The sequence below is a fragment of the Anomaloglossus baeobatrachus genome, chromosome 2, assembly GCF_048569485.1.
Source record: "Anomaloglossus baeobatrachus isolate aAnoBae1 chromosome 2, aAnoBae1.hap1, whole genome shotgun sequence".
NCBI lineage: Eukaryota > Metazoa > Chordata > Amphibia > Anura > Aromobatidae > Anomaloglossus > Anomaloglossus baeobatrachus.
In genome coordinates, this window is record NC_134354.1 from 480,591,629 (window position 1) to 480,617,753 (window position 26,125).

At 42.1% G+C, this 26,125-nt stretch overlaps 1 protein-coding gene across 1 annotated transcript in view; it reads left to right on the forward strand.

Annotated features, from left to right (window-relative positions):
* TMEM255B (transmembrane protein 255B) overlaps positions 1 to 25,471 on the forward strand; it is a 124,623-nt gene extending 99,152 nt beyond the window's left edge. Inside the window, exons 5-9 of the mRNA XM_075334253.1 lie at positions 2,725 to 2,805; positions 6,554 to 6,639; positions 18,645 to 18,804; positions 23,048 to 23,188; positions 24,423 to 25,471. Of these exons, the coding sequence (XP_075190368.1) occupies positions 2,725 to 2,805; positions 6,554 to 6,639; positions 18,645 to 18,804; positions 23,048 to 23,188; positions 24,423 to 24,590 (636 nt within the window). The 3' untranslated portion in view covers positions 24,591 to 25,471. The remainder of the gene's footprint in view (positions 1 to 2,724; positions 2,806 to 6,553; positions 6,640 to 18,644; positions 18,805 to 23,047; positions 23,189 to 24,422) is intronic.
* The last annotated feature ends 654 nt before the right edge of the window (positions 25,472 to 26,125 follow it).

The following is a 26,125-nucleotide window of genomic DNA, read 5'->3' on the forward strand; positions in this document are numbered from 1 at the left end:
TAAATTACCTTAGTAGCCATTGTCTAGTCTGTGACTTGCAGACCACATGTAGATATCTCCAGTCTTTCTATCCACATCATTTAAATGAACATTATCCATGCAGCTTGAAATTCATCCAATAAGAGAAGCAACCTTGTACAACCAATCCGCTGAGGGCACAGTATATCCGAAGGGAAGACTATGGCTATAAAGAAGGACTTCTTTAAGTCACCGGTTGTTGATGGATGTGCATGATCCAGTCTAAGCTCTTAGGAGCTGGCTAGAGGATCAGAACCAGGAAACCTTGTAGACTCAGTCTAAGGACTTTGGCTCCGACTAGAACACTTGAATACATGGCTTCAACCTAGGGACTCCGGTTCCAATTGGAGACCATATCCACAGTCTAGGGATTTCGACTCCAGCTGCCAGGATTATATAGTCATACCAGAGACTACTTAAGGAGGAAAGCCAGGTTGGGACAATCCAGTCACCTGGCTACAGACTTTTCAGACCTCAGACAGCTTCCTAAATCTGGCATTATTCCTTTCTCGGTGGGTGCCCGCCGAAAGCGGGGTGCTGCTGGATTGGTGTAAATAGCCCTGGAACCTCTGAGGCATGGACATTCAAATCCCTGGTGAGCCAGCGGAAGGGTGAGACTCTGTTGCCTGTTACATTTGTGTGTTTTGCTGGTTATGTGTTAATATTTTGGGGATCCAATAAAGTCTTAATATTGTGATTCCCTCACCCTGTGTTGTCTGAGTAGTGTTCCGCCCATGGTTAAGGAGGTTGTGCGTTCAGTTGGGATGAGCCCTGAGCCATGCTGTCCTTCTAAAGGCGGCTGGGCCAGCGGACAAGAGCACCCACTGAGCCCCGTGTCTCCACAGTCAGCATTGCTGTACCTCTAACCTGGATGTAATGTAATCTTCAAGTTTCTAGGTACAATTTTATCCTTTAAGTAACTTTCAAAGGATTGTATCTCCCAGCATGACACTATTCTTTCCTTGTATATTTTAGTTAAGTCCTTAAAGGCCCCTACTTAAAGTAGGTGTACATTTTTTGAGAACCAAATTCCTATCAGAAAATACATCCCTGGCCCCACTTGCACACTGTCTAGTGTCTAGATCAGAGGATAGGAAGCCCGCCATCTATCGGCATATACAAATGTAATAATAGCAAAAAAATACCTTGGATATAACTCTAGGAATCAAGAAATAAAAAAAAAGGGGTTCTCATCAATATTCTTAACTAGACAAGACCTAAAACTTAACCTTCAATAGGTGCTCATTAATAAGTGATGAAAGATCACGGAGTAAAAACTTGAAATTTAAAAAAAAAACTACCACATATGCTACTTGGCCACCAAGCTCAATTGGACCAATGTAGTATGTGAGCACATAGAGTTCCCATGCAACAACTAAACCACCATGCCTTATGGTTGGATAAAGCCCCAATTTCCTCACACCAAAAGGAACCGCCCTCTGGAGGAGTGATTGGGATTCATAGAATGGGAAAATATTAATGGAGGCACAAACCTATTTTAACAACCTTAAGAGCCCACTCTTCTCAATGAATGGGTCTCACCAAGAAAACACTAATAGTCTCATCATAGTAGAATGGGCGAAGAAAAATTTCAAGCTGAGGCTTCACCCTTGGTTATCAAACAAGATTCATAGATACCAAATACAGCCCCTCTTCTCAAATGGCTTGATCAATTGTCTGCAGAAATCGCATCCTCCCAACAGGTTTCATTATAATCACTTATCAGGGGCGTCTTCATTAAAGAGATACTCTGCATACTGTCAGTATGATCATTTCTGACAGTATATAAATAAATGCCGCCAAACAGACTGCAAAATAAAGATGCTCACATTGCTGTCCACTATATACAAGTATTTCTGATCTAACACTGGAGATTGCATCAGTGCTGAGGTAAGAAGAAGCTGCTTCCACTGCTGTCCAGCTTATCTGTCTGATTTAATACTGAAGATACCAGAGGTGTTGAGATAATAAGTGGCTGCTCAAACTGCTGTCCACCCTTTCTTTCTAATAAAATACTGCAGCTACCAGGAGTGTTGAGGTAAGAAGAGGCCACTCATACAATTGTTCACCATGTCTTTAGAAGATAATAGGTGTTCACTGAAAATAAAGCTGTTCGTTTTAGTGGGCATCTTGTAATGCCTCCATCACAACTGATGTTAGAGTATTTTAGCAATTGTGCCTATATTATGAGCTTGCCAGTTGGTCACAGTTTTCTGAAAATAAGTTCCCCAAACAAAAAACATTCTAGAAAATGTGCATAATTATTATACCATGTTGATGCCTTTGATTAGTCTTTTACTGTTTGGTATTTAGCACCTGGGTCTGATAGCTGGAAACGACCTGTTTTTATTCTAATGATTATGTAATCTTGTTGGTGCTGTAACTGTAAAACTTAACATATTTTTTATTATTTTCATGATCCTTGTTTGCACAGTTATAAGTGTGCAATATGACCATTTATACAGGTATTATGTCAACATGATCATAATGTAGGAGATAGGAAACAATGATAGTTGATATTAGTGTTTGGGGGTTTTTTTTCCCAGAAAAGTGAATACTTCATAGTACAGTGGTAGACCTCCATTTACACAGTTAAAAGTTAATTAACGCAATCTGTGTTAGTAGTGTCCTATAGGCTATGTGAGCACGTTGGTTCTCTCATTTCACTGTGAATGGTTCCAATGTCTTTTTGTTTTGTTTTTTTAGGAACCAAGACCTTTGTACTCTGGGAGATGTAAATTCTATGCAAGTGGATCAGGACTTGCCTATGAAGCGCAACAGACAGAAGTAAGATCACATGTAAAACTGCTACATTAAATTTGTATTTCTTGTAATATCTCTAGTTGTCTAAAATTGTTTAGGGTGGACAATGGGTAATCTGTAATATTTGTGGGGCTCTAATGTGATTATGGATTAATAATAAATAAAGAAGGTTAACATTTCTGCGGGTTTAGGTTGGTAAAGGCAGGGACGGGAAAAGGAGTAGTTGAAGGAAGACACCCGCCTAGGGTGCCATCTAACTATAAATGTGAGGGGGCATACTAAAGAATATCATTTTTTTCTTCCTTGTACTTGGAGCAGTTGTGCAGCCAGGCTGAAATTTATGCTGCCCACAGTTTGGGCAGCATGAATTGCCTGAACGGCTCCTTTTAAAGAACCACTGCAGCATTTTGGAGTTTTTTTTGGCTCTTCAGTGCTTCTAATCAAAGGTCTCTGAGACTTGTATTATACTTACCTGCCAGTATCTTCTCCTATTTGGTGCCACTTTGATTCCATGGCACCATCTTGTGACCACAATTTCTGATTGTCGGAAGTCAGAGATAAAGGTCCCAAGCTTTCAATACACGATTCCATGTCAAGTGATCCAAATATGAATATTTTTTTACCTGACGTCTTTAGATTTTTTTTATTTAATTTTTTTTTAAAAGTACAAATTTAGTTAATTACAAATTAAAAGATTTGAATTTTTTTCTTCATCAGTTAATTTTTTACAGACTTTTAAAGTTTTGAAAAAGCACAAATTTTGGCCTGGTATGGCTTTACATTTTTTATCATATCTCGGGCTAGAAGTAAGATAAAGAGGTGTGAGAGGCATCTTTTTTTCTCAGAATGGTACCGGCTTTCAATTGATATGTCACAAGACTATGTTTCTTTATATTTTGGTTTGGAGAAATCAAATTCAAAATTTTTATGCGCAATTGTGAAAAAAACTTAAAATTATGAAAAATTGCATGTGTGTTACTTGTGTTATTGGTTATATTTGCACAGGGATTCAACTTGGGACCTATCAGATCTTATTTTTTTTTAAGCCTTGAATCCTCTGATTTTATGTTTCTGTGAGTTTCTTCCTTTTTCTTTCCAAATTACAACTTACTGAATAGAACATTTAAATGCAACAATAAAGGAACACAAAAAACAAATACCGTAAGTGCCACAATAAATACATCTTAATTATTATAACACAACTTGGTCAACATTTTCAACCTGAATGCATTGAACAAACCAAAAGAAAAAAGGTGGTGATATCCTCAAGGGGGGTTTTCTAATAGTCTCATCCTAATTATATGTTAACAGCAAGATTAAAAGAAACAATATTTTTAACAGCTATTTATACATGTAACAATTTTTTTTTATATCACTAACATGTCATTTATGAATTGTTTAAGAATAGTACAGTAGTTACATCCTCATTCTATAAAATATGAACTAATCCAACAATTACGTTTTTAAACTGGCCTTTTATCAACAATTTGTTCCTTTTAGTGGGTGAAATGTATTCTTGTCCATAAGCACTTAAGGTGGTGTCACACACAGCGACAACGACAACGACGTCGCTGCTACGTCACCATTTTCTGTGACGTTGCAGCGACGTCCCGTCGCTGTCGCTGTGTGTGACATTCAGCAACGACCTGGCCCCTGCTGTGAGGTCGCCGCTCGTTGCTGAATGTCCAGCTTCATTTTTTGGTCGTCGCTCTCCCGCTGTGACGCACAGATCGCTGTGTGTGACAGCGAGAGAGCGACGAAATGAAGCGAGCAGGGAGCAGGAGCCGGCGTCTGGCAGCTGCGGTAAGCTGTAACCAAGGTAAACATCGGGTAACCAAGGTGGTTACCCAATATTTACCTTCGTTACCAGCCTCCGCCGCTCTCACGCTGCCAGCGCCGGCTCCTGCTCTCTGCACATATAGCTGCAGTACACATCGTGTAATTAACCCGATGTGTACTGTAGCTAGGAGAGCAGGAGCCAGCGCTCAGTGTGCGCGGCTCCCTGCTCTCTGCACATGTTGCAGCACAGCGACGCGTGTCGTTATGATCGCTGCTTCGGCTGCTGTGTTTGACAGCTAAGCAGCGATCATAACAGCGACTTACAAGGTCGCTGCTACGTCACAGAAAATGGTGACGTAACAGCGACGTCGTTGTCGCTGTCGTTTAGTGTGACCCCAGCTTTACTAGCAATGGCCATTTCCTTTTGTGTCAAAGAGTATGTACGGCCTGTCATGGTGCTTAGCTCCACCTGAGTTATTATCTGATTTTTGTTAACTTTTAAAATGTCTGGTTTTCTTGGATACACAAAGGATAGCGCTGAACCCAGAAGGATGCAAAAACGTCAATTCTACTTCTTCATTTTCACAATCTTTGGAGAGTACAGTAGCCAGCCACCAGCGCCGATCATATTCATAGGTCACATAACCAGTTATGTCATCCATTGTCAACCTTGTGCCACCTTCTACCACTTCATGGACTTCACTGTCATTGCGGAATGAAAAAGTTTGTGTCCAGGCATGTCATCCACATGAAAGCTCTGTCTTACTTCCTGACTCTGCGGTGGGCACATACTTCACATGATTTGATCATGATTTGATGATATGAATTCAAGATTTTTGAATGTACACTGTAATAGTTATATTTTTTACCTATGATCCCATCGCGATCCCAACTTGAATTTTGGTACAGATGTGGCTAGGAACATACCAGGCACATGTGCATTTTTTTAAATTTTTAAATGAAACGTTTTTTTTCGGAAATTCATTTTAAAATTTTGCGTTTGCGTTCGCATGTGTAAAATATTAACAAATATACTCTTGTGACATATATGGTGAAAGCCTGTAAAATTCTAGTAGAATGGTGTTTATTTGTTGCCGCCCCACCCAGCTGCCCCCCCACCACCGTGCGGAGCTGCCGCCCCACCACCGTGCGGAGCTGCCGCCCCACCACCGTGCGGAGCTGCCGCCCCACCACCGTGCGGAGCTGCCGTTCCACCACCGTGCGGAGCTGCCGCCCCACCACCGTGCGGAGCTGCCGCCCAACCTACACCTCATCTACTGTCTCCTCCCCAAAATCCTATAGAATGTAAGCCCGCAAGGGCAGGGCCCTCTTCCCTCTGTACTAGTCTGTCTATTGTAACTTATATATGTATTCTGTATGTAACCCCCTTCTCATGTACAGCACCATGGAATCAATGATGTTCTATGAATAAATAATAATAATAATTTTGTTTCTCTATCATTTTTCTAGCCCGAGTTATGAGGAGAGATGTAAAGGCAGGCAACACCGAAATTCACACTTTTTCCAAACTTTGAAAATCAATAACAAAAAAAAAATCTAGAATTTTTTTTTCTTCACATTTTGCATTCTCTGACACACCATTACCAAATAACAAAATCTAAAAAGAATTAAAAATATAGAGGTAAAAATCATTGGTTCACTTGACATGGAATGACCCTACAAGTCTATGAAAGCCAGAACAAGGCTCTCATTGACTTCCATTGAAAAGTGACTTCTGGCTCACCGTAGCAAATATTCAACAAAATGCTAGAGACCAATTGGTGTGGAGGCAATAGCAGGTGAAGACGGCAGTGGGTGAGTAGACGACTAAGTGCAGGGAATTAGATTAGAAGCATCACTGCAATAGATAAATAAAAGAAAAATTGCTGGAGTGATGAGCTAAGGTAATTTGGTGTAGCTATAGATTCTTACAATGTCACTATTTTGTTGAGAAAAGTAATCAAATTATTGTTTTAATTTCTATCCTTTACAGGTGACCTGCTCTACTGGAAGTAGCCGATGTCAACTCAGAATTCGGACTCACACGTGCTATTGCTGTGACCTCTATGACTGTGACAAGTATGACATCTTTTTTTATTAGTCTACAAACAAAAAGAATATGTTGAAACTTAAATTTTGAGGTGCCTTCCTCAAAATGCCTCCCATTGTTATTTATGAGAAATCTGTATTAGTTTTCATATCGATATCAATGTGAAAGCTGCAGTACTAAGAACAATGAGCTAAAGATAATTGACCTAATGTCAGACACGCTCCTGGATATGGTATCAAACCTCAGAAAGGTGCACATTCTGCACCGGAGAACATTGTTTTATAATTTTTTTTATTATTACATTTCTATTTTTATACTCCTATGTTTTTTTTCAGGAGCAGCACCCAACATTAGATTATTTTTAGCTGATTGTTCCTATTTCACATTGTGTCCTGATGGCTACAGAAACAAGTGATTTCAGCTGTAGGGAGCAGCAGCCCACACCCGTTGGGAGGCGCTTGTTATCCCAGCCATGCCTATTCAATGCACAACTCTAGAAGGTTAGTAAGCATATTGCTTTTACATTTCAATGTTAAGTGAGGATATTGCACAAGGGAGTGCCCCTCTCTTCTTTTTGCCTTTTCAAACAAAGTAATAAGTGACAGTGTCACTCACTCAAAGAAGCAGATTCTATGGAAGAGTGGGTAATTAAATTTGTATACAGACCCATGACAATGCAAACGGTAAATTAATGGCAAAAACCCAAGGGTCAGGCTTGGATTTCTGTGACGGATTTAACTGCTAATACAAGGCAAATTTTTCCATAGGAAAAATCCAGTGTGTTAACCTACTCTAACAATACGTTTTCAGGAAAAGGTGTGATAACTATTAAGCCAGCCAAGACACTTTAACCTCAAATTAATATAATCCAGAAACATTACGTAACTGTAGTATTCCAGGAATGGAGTGAAAGAAAACAGTTTTCCCAACTGGCAATTTTTTAACAAATCTTAGTCTTTTTTTCTATCTATACATGGCGTATACTGGACCTTTCCTAGAAGTTCTACAGCAGTACACAGTGGGTAAACTAGTGTCTTAGGACAGATGATAATGGAATAAGCAGTGCAACATATATAATGCAACTTATAACATGATGCTCTATACAAGGTGCAAGAAGACACTAGACCATGTATTTTTTTGCTCTTTTGCCAGAGTGTTTCTCTTTCTCACTTTTAAATTACATGCTAGTATTCAGCCACACTAAGTTTATTTACTTTACTTTATTATATAGCTCTATTAATTCCACAACACTTTACAGACATGATCTTCTCTATCCCCATTAAAGCTCACAATCTATATCTCTATCAGTGCTACAGTTATAACAGGGAAATATGGCGCCCAACGAGACACACAACACAAGGGGTACACCAGGGACAATTTAACAATGGTTAAGAGAGGGAAGATGGACACTGTTGTAAATACGTTTTCCAGTTTGGGGCTCCCTCTTGTGGTTAGTGCTGGCAGTGCAGTTGATGTGTGGAACGAAAGCCATACACCTCTGGAGGACTGGCAATCAGGGTCAGATTGGTCTATTTAACCGAGTAGTTTTCTCTGGTTACTTGCCGATGGTCAATTGCTCCTGTGTGTTAAGGACATTCTGTAACCAGCTCTGCTCACTTCCAGAACTCCTCTCAGATACGTGGTCTTTGTACCTCTGCTGTTTGTTTTCCACTATCTTGTTGTTTTCTCTGCTTTGATACTATAGCATGATTCCTATTTTGTCTGTGTGGAGTTCGTGGTGGAATGGGATCATCCCCTGCTGGGAGTTTCTGTATACTTAGCTCCATGATTCTGCAAGGTTTGTGTTTGTCATGCTTGGTATTCAGTCCCTCATCTATATTAGTGTTTTTGGATCCCAGTAATATCTGAGTGCTGGTACAGTGGGGAGAGGTTGTGTGACCTCAGGATTTTTCAATATCAGAAGTGCTGGTATATATTAGGGTTTTTACGGCTGCAGACAGTTGCTCTTTCCTATAAAGATAGTTTGGGCCTCACCTTTGCTGAATTTGTCTTTTCTGGCTTTGTATTGTATTTTTCTATATCACCGTAGCCTTTACATGTGGGGAGCTATCTATCTTTGGGGACTACTCACTCCGAGGCAGATTAACTTTCTTACATTTCGATCTGTGAGATTATTTAGTACTTCGGCTTTGTCGAGGCGTCCAGGTCATCATAGGCACGCCCCCATGGCTACTGTTAGTTGTGTGTCAGGATTAGGTCTGCAGTCTGTTAAGTTTCAAGCCACTCTGTTACCTTTTTGGGATTCAACATTTTTTGATCTTCCTCGGTCCCTGAATCATAATAGGACACATCCTCCACTTACCTGCAACTGTACCCTGCACTCTTAGCCAGTCCCTTTACAGGTTCTTCACCTGTCACCAAGCAGGAACCTGAAGCCCTGAGTGATGCTACAATAGTCCTGGCTAGCGATTGGACAGGTAAGGGATGCTAGCCCCACCGCTGCACTAAAACAACACACAAGGGAAAGAAAGACAGGCAGGGGAAACATACCAACAGACTGCTTCAGTCAGCACCAAGGCTGCATCCTACACAGCAACTTGAAGAGTGTTATCCAGTTCCTTCCAACACCAGGCCAAGCATCCAAATGAGAGTGAATAACCAGCACCCTCTACTGGGAGCAGAGGGTATATACAGGGACTGGGAGTGGTCCAAACCGTAAACATCTGGGATGGTAAATGAGAATGCTTGCTGGCAAGGAATCCAGACATTACCCTTTTCCCAAAGGAAAGAAAACTACATTTAACTACAGAGGTGAGCAATGGCTTTTTAGCCCTGAATCTGAAACAAGTCTAAAATGCAAAAAGATAGCCATGGCAGTCAGTATGTCCTGGGAGTGTGGGAAGAAACCCACACAAACACAGGGAGATCATTCAAACTCCTTGCAGAGGTTGTCCATAGTGGGCTTTGAACCCAGGACCCCAGTACTGTTGGAAGTACTAAACAACTGAGCCACCATATGTTTTCACTAATTCCTCTTTAATGGAATGTGTTCCTGTTAGAGTTGAGCAAAAAGATTTGTGCTGCACTAGTTTGGCATCCAGTTGAGTTCTCTGTGGCAGGCAGCCCTGCCAGGTTTCACTTCTGTGGCAGGCATATTTGACCTGACATACTGGATGCCTCTTATGGGAACAGCCAGCTTTCAGTCATACAGGCTTGCCACCAGAGCTGCAATCAACGCTGTAAGAACCCCATGGTACTATGATTGACAGCTTGCTCTGCAATGCGTCAGTAGAGATCAAGTTGTGGAATAAAGTTAAATTTTCATCCGCACTTTTAGTATCATGAATGGGCACGTTTCTAATGCTATTTACCTGCAGATATACAGTTAGGTCCAGAAATATTTGGACAGTGACACAATTTTCGCGAGTTGGGCTCTGCATGCCACCACATTGGATTTGAAATGAAACCTCTACAACAGAATTCAAGTGCAGATTGTAACGTTTAATTTGAAGGTTTGAACAAAAATATCTGATAGAAATTGTAGGAATTGTACACATTTCTTTACAAACACTCCACATTTTAGGAGGTCAAAAGTAATTGGACAAATAAACCAAACCCAAACAAAATATTTTTATTTTCAATATTTTGTTGCGAATCCTTTGGAGGCAATCACTGCCTTAAGTCTGGAACCCATGGACATCACCAAACGCTGGATTTCCTCCTTCTTAATGCTTTGCCAGGCCTTTACAGCCGCAGCCTTCAGGTCTTGCTTGTTTATGGGTCTTTCCGTCTTAAGTCTGGATTTGAGCAAGTGAAATGCATGCTCAATTGGGTTAAGATCTGGTGATTGACTTGGCCATTGCAGAATGTTCCACTTTTTTGCACTCATGAACTCCTGGGTAGCTTTGGCTGTATGCTTGGGGTCATTGTCCATCTGTACTATGAAGCGCCGTCTGATCAACTTTGCGGCATTTGGCTGAATCTGGGCTGAAAGTATATCCCGGTACACTTCAGAATTCATCCGGCTACTCTTGTTTGCTGTTATGTCATCAATAAACACAAGTGACCCAGTTCCATTGAAAGCCATGCATGCCCATGCCATCACGTTGCCTCCACCATGTTTTACAGAGGATGTGGTGTGCCTTGGATCATGTGCCGTTCCCTTTCTTCTCCAAACTTTTTTCTTCCCATCATTCTGGTACAGGTTGATCTTTGTCTCATCTGTCCATAGAATACTTTTCCAGAACTGAGCTGGCTTCATGAGGTGTTTTTCAGCAAATTTAACTCTGGCCTGTCTATTTTTGGAATTGATGAATGGTTTGTATCTAGATGTGAACCCTTTGTATTTACTTTCATGGAGTCTTCTCTTTACGGTTGACTTAGAGACAGATACACCTACTTCACTGAGAGTGTTCTGGACTTCAGTTGATGTTGTGAACGGGTTCTTCTTCACCAGAGAAAGTATGCGGCGATCATCCACCACTGTTGTCATCCGTGGACGCCCAGGCCTTTTTGAGTTCCCAAGCTCACCAGTCAATTCCTTTTTTCTCAGAATGTACCCGACTGTTGATTTTGCTACTCCAAGCATGTCTGCTATCTCTCTGATGGATTTTTTCTTTTTTTTCAGCCTCAGGATGTTCTGCTTCAGTTCAATTGAGAGTTCCTTAGACCGCATGTTGTCTGGTCACAGCAACAGCTTCCAAATGCAAAACCACACACCTGTAATCAACCCCAGACCTTTTAACTACTTCATTGATTACAGGTTAACGAGGGAGACGCCTTCAGAGTTAATTGCAGCCCTTAGAGTCCCTTGTCCAATTACTTTTGGTACCTTGAAAAAGAGGAGGCTATGCATTACAGAGCTATGATTCCTAAACCCTTTCTCCGATTTGGATGTGAAAACTCTCATATTGCAGCTGGGAGTGTGCACTTTCAGCCCATATTATATATATAATTGTATTTCTGAACATGTTTTTGTAAACAGCTAAAATAACAAAACTTGTGTCACTGTCCAAATATTTCTGGACCTAACTGTACCCTATATCTTCAGGTAAATAGCGTTTCCTTTAAGAGGCTGCATGTGCCACTACTATAAATGTACTCAAGTCAAGGACATTTATGTATTTTGTGATGTAAATTCTCATAAATGTGTCAGCTACACTTGGCCAGTTCCCCTCTAGCTAAGCATCACCTACTTTTCAAAAAATAGGCAAAGGTGGTTTTCGTACAAGATTTTAAACGTTTTCAAACAGAATTCTGATGAAAACTATTGAATCGTGGTCTCAGTGTTCCTCAGCCTATCACCGGCTTCCAGCCCAACTGTACTTACCCTGTACCCATTTATTAATGTGTGTGCATGCAACTTATGAATTTCTGCTCCATCACAGACACTCTGTCCTCAGTATTGTGGTAAGTTGAATTTTGGGAGAACCCTTTTAACTTGCTATGAGTTCCATTCTAAGGTTTTGGACTTTATTTTCCCGTATTACTGCATATTTCTCACTAAGCAAAAAGGTTGGCCCTTCTGATCAGCTAACATGATCAGTGTTTCTGACTGAGATACTAAAGTTCCCAGAAACACCCTGGTCTCCTCCTGCTACAGGCTAATTTTCTCTGCATGTATTTACCAGTAACAGGTGACCTATCAGTGCAACCAACACTTTCTAATGTTATGCTTTTCAAGTGTAAAAGTAAATCTCTCTAGTTACAAATAGTACCACACATCACCAACTTGTGCTTCTGTTCAAGGTAGATTCCAAGGTGGGCAGTGCTGCCCAAACCCACATTGGACCCAGCACCATCATTAGTCTATTCACGTGCCTACAGACAGCTACTACAGCATACACAAGGAGGCCTTGCTTAAGAGACTGAGGTAGGCCACCAGAATGTTCAGTGGGAGCGGAATTTGGTCTTCTCCAGTGTCAAAGCTCCAAAAACAATGATAAAAAAAAACCCCTACAGATCGTCTATTTTATTTATTATAATAATAATAATAATAATTAATCTTATGTCTATAGTGCCAACATATTCCCCAGCACTTTAGAAGTCAAATGGGACATATAGAGACAATATCGGATATTACAGAATCACACAATTCTACAGATACCAAGAGGAGTGAGGACACTGCTCTCAAACTTACAATCTACCGTAATAAAGAAAAAACCTTTCCCAGTCATTAACTTTTGAAATGTGTGATCAGAGTTTTATTGAAAAACTTCATCAATTTAAACATACAGATATCACAATATTATATTACTGAACAACTGACACCCTACTATATGTCCCATCTACTCAGTTTGGAGGAGATAATTTAAATCTTACAAAATATCTGCATCAAATGTAATTTTGAATTACTCTGGGTCCAATGTCCAACAGATTGATGAATTTATCCATGTATCAAACAAATGACATAAAGTGAGTTACGGTATATATTAGCAATTATTGGCTGAGCTGATCCAATATGGCTTATATAGTGAATTATCTTGGAACTATCCAAGCACAGACCCCAAGATGCATCTATTGAGTATGAAAACGTTTTAAATCGGCACCCAGGGATCAGACCAGGTAGCATTAGAAGGGACTGGTTTAACAAAAGAAGAGCTAATCGGCCTGCCCACCATCATCACGCCCTTCAATCCTGAACATTAAAAGTTGATCAGCTGCCTAGACCAGGTAAGTGATCAGGACACAAGATTAGGAGTGGTATTTTTTCTTCTTTTTCCTGGTCTGATACAGTAATCTCTCAATATTGCCACAGTCAATGGATCTAATCCACCTAAATTTCTTTAGTATATCCCAACAGACACAATAGGGTTCATATCAATATTGCAGACACACAAAGAGGATATTAACTTCACCACCTCTAGCCAAAAAGGAGCCAATTTTGGGCACTTCCACAATACATTAAATATTCCTGTATCTGACATTGCACATCTATGGCACATGGAATCTTTCTTATAACTTATGTTGTACAATTTAAGAGGCGTTCTACATGCTGTGAATCATGTAATATTGGGAGAGTCTCTGCACCTCACTCAGTGAGACTTTTTTAGATATTGTTTGAAGCATATCTGACCAAATATCCTCACTGAGGGGATCTCTTTCCTGTTTAACTTTAATGGAGCAGTTTCTCTGTTTAAGAATACATTCCATCAGACTTTTATAGTAAAGCAAAATATGTCCTCTGGTTGACCCCTCTAACTAGAAGATTTAACAAAATTTCCTGGTAGATGGCTGCGCTGACTTTGGTCTTGATAAAACACAGTACACCTACACCAGCAAATGACATGGTTCCCCAAACCATCACCGACTGTGGAAACTTCACACTAGAACCCAAGCAGCTTGGATTGTGGCCTCTCCACTCTTCCTCCAGACTCTGGGACCTTGATTTCCAAATGAAATGCAAAATATACAAATTTACTTTCATCTGAAAACAACACCTTGGACCATTAAGCAACAGTCCAGTTCTTTTTCTCCTTGGCTCTGGTAAGACGATTCTGGCATTGTCTATTGGTCATGAGTGGCTTGACAAAAGGAATGCGACAGTTGTAGCTCATGTCCTGGATACGTCTGTGTATGGTGGCTCCTGAAGCACTGACTCCAGCAGCAGTCCACTCCTTGTGCATCTCCCCCAAATTTTTTAATGGCATTTTCTTAATCCTATGATGGCTGCAGGAATGCCAGTTGCTTGTGCACCTTTTTCTACCACACTATTTCCTTCCACTCAACTTTCCATTAATATGCTCAGATACAGCACTCTGTGAACAGCTAGCTTCTTTAGCAATAACCTTTTGTGGTTTACCAAGCTTTTGTGGCTTACCCTACTTGTGGAGTGTCACTGACTGCCTTCTCGACACCTGTCAAATCAGCAGTCTTCCCCAAGATTGTGTAACCTACTGAACCAGACTAAAATAGTCCCTTAAATGCTTAGGAAGCCTTTGCAGGTATTTTGTGGTAATTATGTAAATTTTCTGAGATAATGACTTTTGGGTTTTCATTGGCTGTAAGTCATAATCAACAACATTAACAGAAATAAACACTTGAAATAGATTACTCTGTGTGTAATGACTCTATATATTATATGCTTTCCCTTTTTGTATTGAATTACTGAAATAAATTAACTTTTTGATATTTAAATTTTTTGAGATGCACTTGTACATGTTTGAAAGTAGCCTAAGAGACATGCAAAATGTATAGAAAGATTCTTTGGGAGAAGGAAGTTCAGATTAAGACCTGGGCCTTCATTTTGCAAAAATGCTCTAATCATTATTGAAATCGCAACAAGGAAAAATGATGGAATTATGAAAATTACAGGATCGATAAAAAAGTTAATGATACACATATAATGAAAAAGGGAAACAAAATTTTCATGACATCTTGATTTTTTTTTCAGTATCAAGTATTAGTGCCAAATGCAAAAATATCTTACATGCCTTAGTTGCTATGAATGAGGTTTTTAATGATTGTCTGAGGAATGTTTTGGCACCCTAAATGCACCTGGGCATGCAATTCATCAAGATCTCCTGCTGGCAGCTTACTTTACAATTGCTGACCAATGACGTTCTAGATGTGCTCAATAGGAGGCAATTCTGGTGTCGCTGCTAGCCATAGTAGAAACATTTGGCCATGCATGCTGCTCTCTATAACTTGAGCAACCTTTCGCCTTGCAGTGTCATGTTTAAAAATGGCACTTGGGACACTTTCATGTTCTTTATGCAGGCCTCTTCATGGAATTTCACACATGGTCTCCAGAACAATCTCCAACTATCACTGTGTCCAAGTCAAAAGCAGGACTTTGCGCTTAAAAAGATAGACCTCCATTCCAGCCTCTATTGCAACCTTGCTCTGCACGATGATAGCCTTTGACAGCACATAGCATGAGGTCAATGGAACAACTGTAGCTGGATATCGAACTTGTACCAAATACCTTCTAAAAGGCTTAATTAGACACTATTTAATGCCTTATACTTGGTATGTGACATCTAATTATACTTGAAATACAGAATGGATCACTCTGTGCCATTCTTCAACTCTGACAAGGCCGCATGGGCAATGTCATGACGAGGCCTTCCCTACGGTACGTCACACTGGTCCTACTCTTAGGTCTGGCTACCATACATTATACCATACCACACTATACCCTATCTAGTCTTCTTTCCAGGTACAGTAAAAGATCTGCATTACTTTAAATGGGTTATGGAGCCAGTGGTATGGCCAAAAGTGTCCAGGGAGAAATTTGGGATGTCATTAGTCACCATTTGCAAAGGGAGTTGAGAGCAATGGATCATAATATGCTTACATCATACTTCATGGAACCAGTGAAAGAGGAATCTGGGGTCTTCAACGGTAGGAAAATTACTTTGTAATGGCTGCAAATTTGAGAGATATACTCTCCTGTGATCCCGCCAAATATTATTATTTACATTTTTTTGGGGTGGGGGAAAGGGGTTATTGGGCATTAAGAGCTTTTGCTAAGGGGCCCCATGATTTCTATATACACCCCTGAACAAGAGAATATATTTTCCTAAACAACGTGAATATACTTGTGCCATGTGATTTAACCTTGTATTTTTAATGTGATTGTGCAGGATGTCTAGTATGCATAGACTTCAATTTACCCCCCAAAATACCAATTTAATTGTGACAGTGTTGCCGCCTTTTGGAGCTGTTTTTTTATGTTGTGAATTTATGTTGTTTTTAAAATACACCAAAACTAAAGTGTCAAAGTGATCTGGGAAAAAGAATGTCCATACTGAATTCTGTTAGCAAGTTCTGATACATGAATTAACATTATTTTTTACTCCTCAGACAGGTATTTTGTGAATTTGTGACGAATTTGTTCTAAACAGCGAAATGTGATAAAATAATAAAACAATGTGTTACTAGGACATGCTATCTACATTACGCAACTGACCTCAGTGGTAGACATCACAGACCAGTAATTGGTTTCAATGACAATGGCATGGTAATAAGCATATTATCTCTGCAATACTGTAAACCGTAATCAGAGGACAGGATCAAAGCAGCTGATTTGGAACAGCATTTTGTTCTTTGTTATGTTACCCTCATGAACAAAACAGTCAAGAACCCTGTCATAAGTAGTAGTATCAGAAAAATTTAAGTAGAACGTTAAAGGCATTGTCCGACCTTAAGATGGTGTCACACACAGTGACGGCGACAACGATGTTGCTGCTATGTCACCATTTTCTGGCAGCGACGTCCCATCGTTGTCGCTGTGTGTGACATCCAGCAACGAGCTGGCCCCTGCTGTGAGGTCGCCGCTCGTTGCTGAATGTCCTGCTTCATTTTTTGCTCGTCACTCTCCCGCTGTGAAGCACACATCGCTGTGTGTGACAGCGAGAGAGCGACGAACTGAAGCGAGCAGGGAGCAGGAGCTGGCGTCTGGTAGCCTCTGGTAAGCTGTAACAAAGGTTAACATCGGGTAACCAAGAAGCCCTTTCCTTGGTTACCCGATATTTACATTAGTTACTAACACCGCCGCTCTCATGCTGCCAGTGCCGGCTCCCTGCTCCATGCTCTCCTAGCCAGAGTACACATCGGGTTAATTACCCGATGTGTACTCCAGCTACATGAGCAGGAAGCAGGGAGCCGGCATTGGCAGCCTGAGAGCACACCGCTTAGCGCTGGCTCCCTGCACACGTAGCCGGAGTACACATCAGGTAATTAACCCGATGTGTACCCTGGCTAGGAGACCAGGGAGCCAGCGCTAAGCGTGTGCGCTGGTAACCAAGGTAAATATCGGGTAATGGTCACCCGATATGTACCTTAGTTACCAAGTGCAGCATGGCTTTCACAGCGACGCGTGTCGTTATGATCGCTGCTGCGTCTGCTGTGTTTGATAGCTAAGCAGCGATCATAACAGCGACTTACTAGGTCGCTGTTGCGTCACAGAAAATGGTGACGTAACAGCGACGTCGTCGCTGTCGCTATGTGTGAACCCAGCTTTAGGCTACCAGTCTGCAATCACTCTCTAGGCCACGTCTCACTAAGCGACATCGCTGCTGAGTCACGGTTTTTGTGCTAGCGATGCTAGCTAGCGGTGCTAGCGATGTCGCTGTGTGTGACATCCAGCAACGACTTGGCCCCTGCTGTGAGGTGGCCGGTCATTGCTGAATGTCCTCGACCATTTTTTGGTCATTGCTCTCCTGCTGTGAAGCACACATCGCTGTGTTTGACAGCGATAGAGCAACGATCTGAATGTGCAGGGAGCAGGTTGCTGGCTTCTGCGGACGCTGGTAACCAAGGTACAGATCGGGTAGCCAAGCAAAGCGCTTTGCTTGGTTACCCGATATTTACCTTGGTTACCAGCGTCCGCAGCTTCTAGAAGCCGTCTCCCTGCACACGTAGCCAAGGTACACATCAGGTAACTATAAGCAAAGCGCTTTGCTTAGTAACCCGATGTGTACTATGGTTACCAAGCACAGCGTCGTTACACGGGTCGCTGGTGGCTGATCTCTGATCGCTGTGGAGATATGCCTGATTGACAGCTCACCAGTGACCATGTAGCGATGCTCCAGCGATCCCTGCCAGGTCAGATTGCTGGTGGGATCGCTGGAGAGTCACTAAATGTGACGGTACCTTAAGTGTTACTCTGTCACTGCAGACTTGTGAATCCTCACATCGCGCACACTGCATGCTGTGAGGATTCTCCAGTGCCAGGAGTCGAATGTCATATGACCACAAGTATGCTATTTGCATAAATGCAGTCACGTGATTGTCGTGGCCTCATTCAATGTGTACCAAGTGAAGCTGGATTCAGTCTATTTGGTATGTGGCCGGAATAATGTCAATCGCATATTTACGGTCACATGCCCGACCACATGTGGCAGCGACATCTGAGAATTTTCTTTGCACGCAGTCTGCGTGATGTGAGGATTCACAAGTCTAGAGTGACGGAGTGACTGCAGACTTGTAGCCGAAGATCGGACAACCCCTTTAAATATATTAAAATAGTGGATGATAAATGCACTTACATAAAATAATCCTTTTCTAAAAGCTTTATGCATCTTGGAATGAAATTGTTCCCTTTACCAACCTTTCTTTATTTTGGCAGTTCAGATGAGGCCATGAGTTATTATGAATTTGTTGGTGTGAACAGCTGCCAAGATGTTGTTCATTTATATCGGCTGCTGTGGACATGTACCATCCTTAATATTGTGGGCCTGTTCCTTGGTATTGTGACTGCTGCTGTTATTGGAGCATTCAAAGACATGGTAGGTTTTTGTTTTTTTTTTCCTTCATACAGGTTATATGTAACACCAGGGCTGGTTCCAGGTTTTTGAGGACCTTGGGCAGGAGATTCTCAGTAGACCCCATGCACATGCAGACATGCACATACACAGATATGTACACATATAGGCATTCGTACATATACCGTATTTTTCGGACTATAAGACGCACCCTGGTTTTAGAGAATGAAAATAGGGAAATAAAATTTTAAGCAAAAAATGTGGTCATGACACACTGTTAAAATGTACAAATTCTCTAGTAAGGTACCTCATCCTGCTATATGTCCCCATCATCCTGCTATATGCCCATCATCCTGCTCATATGCGCCCATCATCCTGCTCATATGCGCCCATCATCCTGCTATATGCCCATCATCCTGCTCATATGCGCCCATCATCCTGCTATATGCCCATCATCCTGCTCATATGCGCCCATCATCCTGCTATATGCCCATCATCCTGCTCATATGCGCCCATCATCCTGCTCATATGCACCCATCATCCTGCTCATATGCGCCCATCATCCTGCTCATATGTCCCCATCATCCTGCTCATATGCGCCCATCATCCTGCTCATATGTCCCCATCATCCTGCTCATATGCGCCCATCATCCTGCTATATGCCCATCATCCTGCTCATATGCGCCCATCATCCTGCTCATATGCACCCATCATCCTGCTCATATGCGCCCATCATCCTGCTCATATGCGCCCATCATCCTGCTCATATGCGCCCATCCTGCGGCACACACATAAAAAAAACAAAACAAAAACAAACATTATATTCACCTTTCTTCGCTCCACGCAGCGTCGCTCCTCCTCCGTCTGTGCCGGCAGTGCTGTGTGGAGCCGGCCATGCTCCCTGCAGCACCGCGATCTCCCTTTGTCTGTGCCGGCGCCGCTGTGTGGACACGTGCGCACAGCGATGGCGTCATCGCTGTGAGCCCCACTAGTCTCCACACAGCGCGGCCGGCAATCAGGAGGACATCGCGGTGCTGCAGGGGAACGGTGAGTGTACTGATTCACTGCACCACGCGCTGATGATGATGCGCGGGGAGCAGTGAATACAGCCGCACATGATCACTCCAGGCTGTAGTTGCCAGAGGTGATCACGGCTGGCTGTTTACTATGCGCGCACCCCCCACCCATCATCCCGCCCACCTATCAGCGCTGAGAGATGGGCGGGATGATGGGTGTGCATATGTAATGAGCGGGCCCACGTAGTCACGGCAGGCTGCTACAGCCTGCTTGTGCCCCCGATGGCCTGCTCCACCGCAGCACCCTCATTCCCCGCAGCCCTACATTCAGACCATAAGACGCACCCCCCACTTTCCCCCAACATTTGGGGCAAAAAAAGTGTGTCTTATGGTCCGAAAAATACGGTACATCTTTGCAGACAAATTCACAAAAATACATATAAACAGACAAACATATACACAGTAATATACACTGACATACCTAGATATACATATAATACATGCATACACAGACACATTAGAGATATTTTTAATACGGGGAAGCCGGCAGCCAGCCTCGCTCTCCTCCCCCGCTTGTCTCCTATCCAGCTCCTCCTTGGCATGTGGTTGTGCAGACTGCGTTGTGTGATGGCCGTCATTAACAGACATGGCTGCGCACAGTGCACTGTGATGTGTGCCGGGCCGGGAAAAAAATGAGGCATTCAAAGAAAAGAACACGGTCCCTACAGTCAAACATAGCAGAGGTTCCCTGATGTGTTGGGGTTGCTTTGCTGCCTCTGGCACTGGACTGCTTGACCATGTGCATGGCATTATGAAGTCTGAAAACTACCAACAAATTTTGCAGCATAATGTAGGGCCCAGTATGAGAAAGCTGGGTCTCCCTCAGAGGTCATGCGTCTTCCAGCAGGACAATGACCCAAAACACACTTCAAAAAGCACTAGAAAATGGTTTGAGAGAAAGCACTGGAGACTTCTAAAGTGGCCAGCAATGAGTCCAGACCTGAACCCCATAGAACACCTGTGGAGAGATCTCAAAATGGCAGTTTGGAGAAGGCACCCTTCAAATCTCAGGGACCTGGAGCAGTTTGCCATAGAAGAATGGTCTAAAATTCCAGCAGAGCATTGTAAGAAACTCATTGATGGTTACCGGAAGCGGTTGTTCGCAGTTATTTTGGCTAAAGGTTGTGCAACCAAGTATTAGGCTGAGGGTGCCAATACTTTTGTCCGGGTCATTTTTGGAGTTTTATGTGAAATGATCAATGATTTGATTTTTGGTTCATTCTTTTTTGTGGTTTTTCATTGCAAGCAAAATAAATGAAGATAATATCAAAAAATGTGTGATTGCAATCATTTTCAGGAAGAAACAGAGTATTATCCGACAGAATTGCAGGGGTGCTAATACTTTTGGCCAGCACTGTAAATAGCAGGGCCCATCGCCCTATGGGCGTCACATCGACCTGTGGGCGTTTGCATCTTTTCCATGGTATCACGCCCCTGTGGGCGTGATACCATGGATTCACATGAGCGACGTCGCCATCGGCTCATTCAGATCCCGCGCACGTTTACACTTACCATTCCTGCAGCCTTTTCCGGGTGCCCATTGTCAGTTTCAGATGCGCACTGTGCATGATCAGAAGAGTCTGTCATGCGCAGAGCACGTCTGAAGCTGGCGAGTGAACTCCCGGAAAAGACTGCAGGAATGGTAAGTGTATATGTAATAGGTAAGTGGTAATAAGCTGGGACTGTTAGGCAGGGATTAGCACCCAGAACTGCTTGGATATTGAACCTGACACATTCACTTTAAAGGCTTTGGAATTTTGCACAGTAAACCTTAAAGAACTTAAAATATATCAGGATTTTGGCCCCAATTCATCAGTTTTGAATGGCTTAAAATTGTGACACAACTCAAAAGTTTTGCAAGTTTTGTACAATTATCTGCCAATTCTACCAAATTTTTGAAAAGTGTGCTGAGCACCCCCGGCAAATTAATCACAAGTGGCATAAGTTCCAACAGAGATGTAATACAGTCCCTGATTGGAGTACATTGCTTGCAATGCCAAATTCATTAAGAGACGCACACCTCAATTAATTTCACGCATCTTATTCCAGCACACTCTTCATCCAGACTGGAGTACAAAATGCCATTTTGGATGAATTCCCACCTTTTGTTTTACTTATTTGTTCATATAAAGTATTATTAAAATGTATTAAAATACAACCATTAGGCTGGGGCCACACGGGGCACTGCTGCGATGCTCGCATGAGACTCGGCTTGCGCTGGCAGCACAGCAGGAGCAGATTGTCATGCGAGCATGCCTGCGTCTGAGGTCCGACCCTGCAAGCGGACCTCAGCTGCGGGGGGCGGGCTGGCGATGCGGAGGGGCGGACCAGCACTGCAGAGGGGCGGCCCGGCACGGAGGAGGGGATGGAGGGATTTATCTCCCTCTCTCCTCCGTAGCCGGCTATTGCCATTCTCGCTCTGCACGCGTGGTACACCGGTGTACCGCGAGTGCAGTGCGATTTTTCTCTCACCCCATTCACTTGAATGGGTGCAAGAGAAAAGGGACTCACCTTACAATTGCAGCATGCTGCGATTGTTTTCTCGGTTCGATTAGGGCTGAGAAAATAATCGCTCATGTGTGCTGTCACACAGGCTAGAATTGGTCCGAGGGGAATGCAATGTTTTATCGCACTCCACTCGCATCGATTTTCTCGCCGTGTGGCTTAGGCCTTATTATCAAAACGAGATGTAAAATAGTATTTTTTTATTTATACATTCCCTTTAAAGGGAATACATCAGCAGGGTTTTGCTATGTAAGCTGAGGACCGCATGCTGTAATGGATAAAAAACAAAAAGCAATTATGCCCTTTTATCTGTGTGTGAGCCATTTTTTACTTAAACTAAAGACTTTATTATCCTATGAATAACATTCCTAGGTCTAGCTGGCATGTGCACAGGAGTCTGACACACCCCTGATGAGATTGACACCTCAAAGTCAATGCATAAGCTTTATTGAGAGCCTGGTGTGGGAAGGAAAGCTCCCTGGGCTCAGTTACATGCTTTAAACTCAATTCTTTGATTATGTGAGAATGGCTGCATCCAGTAATCCATGTGTACACCATTGGATTCAGAATCTCCTTGCCTACGTTATGTTGCTGGCATATGAGGTAGCAACAACTGCCGCTAGATTCCCTTTAAGTAGTTGCAAAGATCCCCACCTCAAACTAACAATTTCTATTCTGTCTTCCAGGCACCAGTTTCACAAGCCAACTTTAACTCCCCTCCACCACAGATTCTGTACAACCCAGCTCAACAGATACTAACCTACACTGGGTTTTGCTCTCCTACATCTTCTCTTCCTTCCTATGCATCATATCCACTGCCTCTTCAGGTAATTCTCATTATTATCTCCTGTCATTGGTCTTTAAAATATTTGGTCTAAAAAAAAAATTTTTTTTTATTGTAGTCACATTATGTGTGAAAGTTGGTTTCAACTGCTGTATATTGCTTTTTGTGATTATATTAAACTATACCCTACAGTACATGTACTTGAGTAATCAATTGAAATCTTTAAAATCATTTAAAGGTGTTGACTTAACTAAGTATTTGGGCCTTCAAAATTGACAGCCTATAAATAGAATATGCCATCGATAATAAAGGGGTTGTCCACTACTAGGACAATCTCTTTTATTGCATGTTTCCCAAAATAATAAAAGACTATACTCACCTCCTCTACCGGCGCCCATCGAGCAGTGTCTGGGATTGCGGCTGTTGTAATGTCACATGAGCCCTGTGTCCAATCTGTGGCGATTTCCTTATTCCTGCCATTGAAAAAATGAGTTAATCAACAGGAAGTGAGGGCAGCGGCTGCGCTCACTTCTTGTTGATTGCTCGTTTGGTCTGAAGACCATGAGACAGAAGCATGAAGTCACAACCCCACGTAAGCCCCGACATCGCAATCCCGGACACTTGTGGAAGAGCGCAGGTACAGGACGTAAGTATAGTCTTTATTATGTTATCTGGGGGAAACCAGTGGAATCAAAAAGTTGTCCTAGTATAGAACAACCCCTTTAAGTGGATGAGGGTACAACTTTGGCACCACAGTGGATCAGCTGTTTGAAGGGTTCAAATCTCTGTGCCTAATATTACAAGTCATTCACTTATTTGTATGTACAGGACTTTACTTCAATGAATGATACAAGTATGTAACTGTCACTGGAAACATCGAAGGGGACGCAACACTTGCCCCATGGCACTTAAATGCTAAGAATCCCTTCAAACAGCTAATGAACATAGGGGGGGGGGGTTGGATTCCCATCAATTTAATACTGAGGGATACGCAATTTTCACCTAATATGTAACTCTTTCAATAAGACGGGGAACCACTACAACTTAGAAGTTCAAGGAGGGCTTGGGCGCTTTTCTTGAAAAATATATAAGTACAGGTTATGGATTCTGTGATAGGACTTTAATACAGGGAACTAGTCTGTTTGTCATATATGGGATAATTAGTATCTTTTTTATGGGGGGTTTGCCTTTCTCTGCATTAATATGTTAGAAGGATCATGATTGGTGTCTTCTTATAACTATGAAACTACTTGTCTAACATTATTATTCTTATATAGCCATCAGGATCCTATCCAGCTACTTCCTCTGCAGATATTTCCTTAACAGATGATATCCAGAATCCATCTAACTCGAACTCGATGAATGGACTTTCTTCTAATCCACATTCCCAGTATGCATCCACAATCCTGCTACCAGGGGAGAAACCACCACCTTATGTTCCTTGATGCTTGGACCATCCGCACATTCACTGGCAGGAAAACAAGACTTAAAAGGGCTTTCAGCAGAACTAATGAAACCTCTAACATTCCTTCCAACTAAATATTTACCTTTCTAACGTGAAAAAGTGTTCACACCAGTTGTGAGATTAGTGATTGAATAGTCTAGACAAGACCGAGATCTGCATCAGTATATTTTACTATGTGTTGCTTGTTGGAGTGCTGCTTCTTAACTTTTTCTGCAATGTTTTACTGTTCTTGCACTAAACAGATACTATACACTCCAGCGGTTATGAATGTGGATACAACCAGAATAAAATACATTTCACTTTGTAAGGCTGGGGCCACACGGGGACTACTGCGATCCCCTTGCATGACACTCGGCTCGTGCTGGCAGTACAGCAGAGCCGAGTGTCATGTGTGTGTCCTTGCAACTGAGGTCCGTTCGTGCGAGCAGACCTCAGCTGCGGGGGGCGGGCCTGCACTCAGGAAAGGAGGGAGGGATTTCTCACCCTCTCTCCTGCATAGCCGGCTATTGCCATTCTCGCACTGCACTAGCGGTACACCGGAGTACCGCGAGTGCAGTGTGATTTTTCTCTCGCCCCATTCACTTGAATGGGTGCGAGAGAAAGAGACTCAGCTTACAGTCGCAGCATGCTGCGATTGTTTTCTCAGTCCGATTAGGGCTTTGAAAATAATCGCCCATGTGTGCTGACACACAGGCTAGAATTGGTCCGAGGGGAATGCGATGTTTTATCGCACTCCACTCACACTGTTTTTCTCGCCGTGTGGCTTAGGCCTTATAGTGACTCATGTATCTTCTTTTTTGATACGTCTGTCCCTGTCATATGACTTCTGCAAATGTGAGCAAATAAACTATTTAAATGTAATATTGCACTGTAGTCTTTGCTTAACCCCTTCAGCCCCCAGCCTGTTTTCACCTTAAAGACCTGGCCATTTTTTGCAATTTTTACCAGTGTCACTTTGTCAGGTTATAACGCTTCAACGGATCCTGGCGATTCTGACATTGTTTTTTCATGTCATATTATACTTCATGTCAGTGGTAAATTTAGGCCGATATGTTTTGCATTTATTTGTGAAAATTTAGGAAATTTGGCGAATATTTTGAAAATTTCGCAATTTTCAAAATTTTAAATTTTATGCCCCTAAATCTGAGAGATATGTCACACAAAATAGTTACTAAATAACATTTCCCACATGTCTGCTTTACACTAGCGCAATTTTTGAAACAAATTTTTTTTCCGTTAGGAAGTTAGAAGGGTTCAAAGTTCATCAGCAATTTCTCATTTTTCCAACAAAATTTACAAAAATTTTTTTTAGGTACCACATCACATTTGGAGTGATTTGAGAAACCTAGGCGACAGAAAATACCCAAAAAAGACCCCATTCTAAAATCTGCACCCCTCACTCTGCTCAAAACCACATCCAAGAAGTTTATTAACCCTTTAGGAGCTTTACAGCAACCAAAGCAATGTAGAAAGAAAAAAATGAAAATTTTACTTTTTTACACAAAAATGTTACTT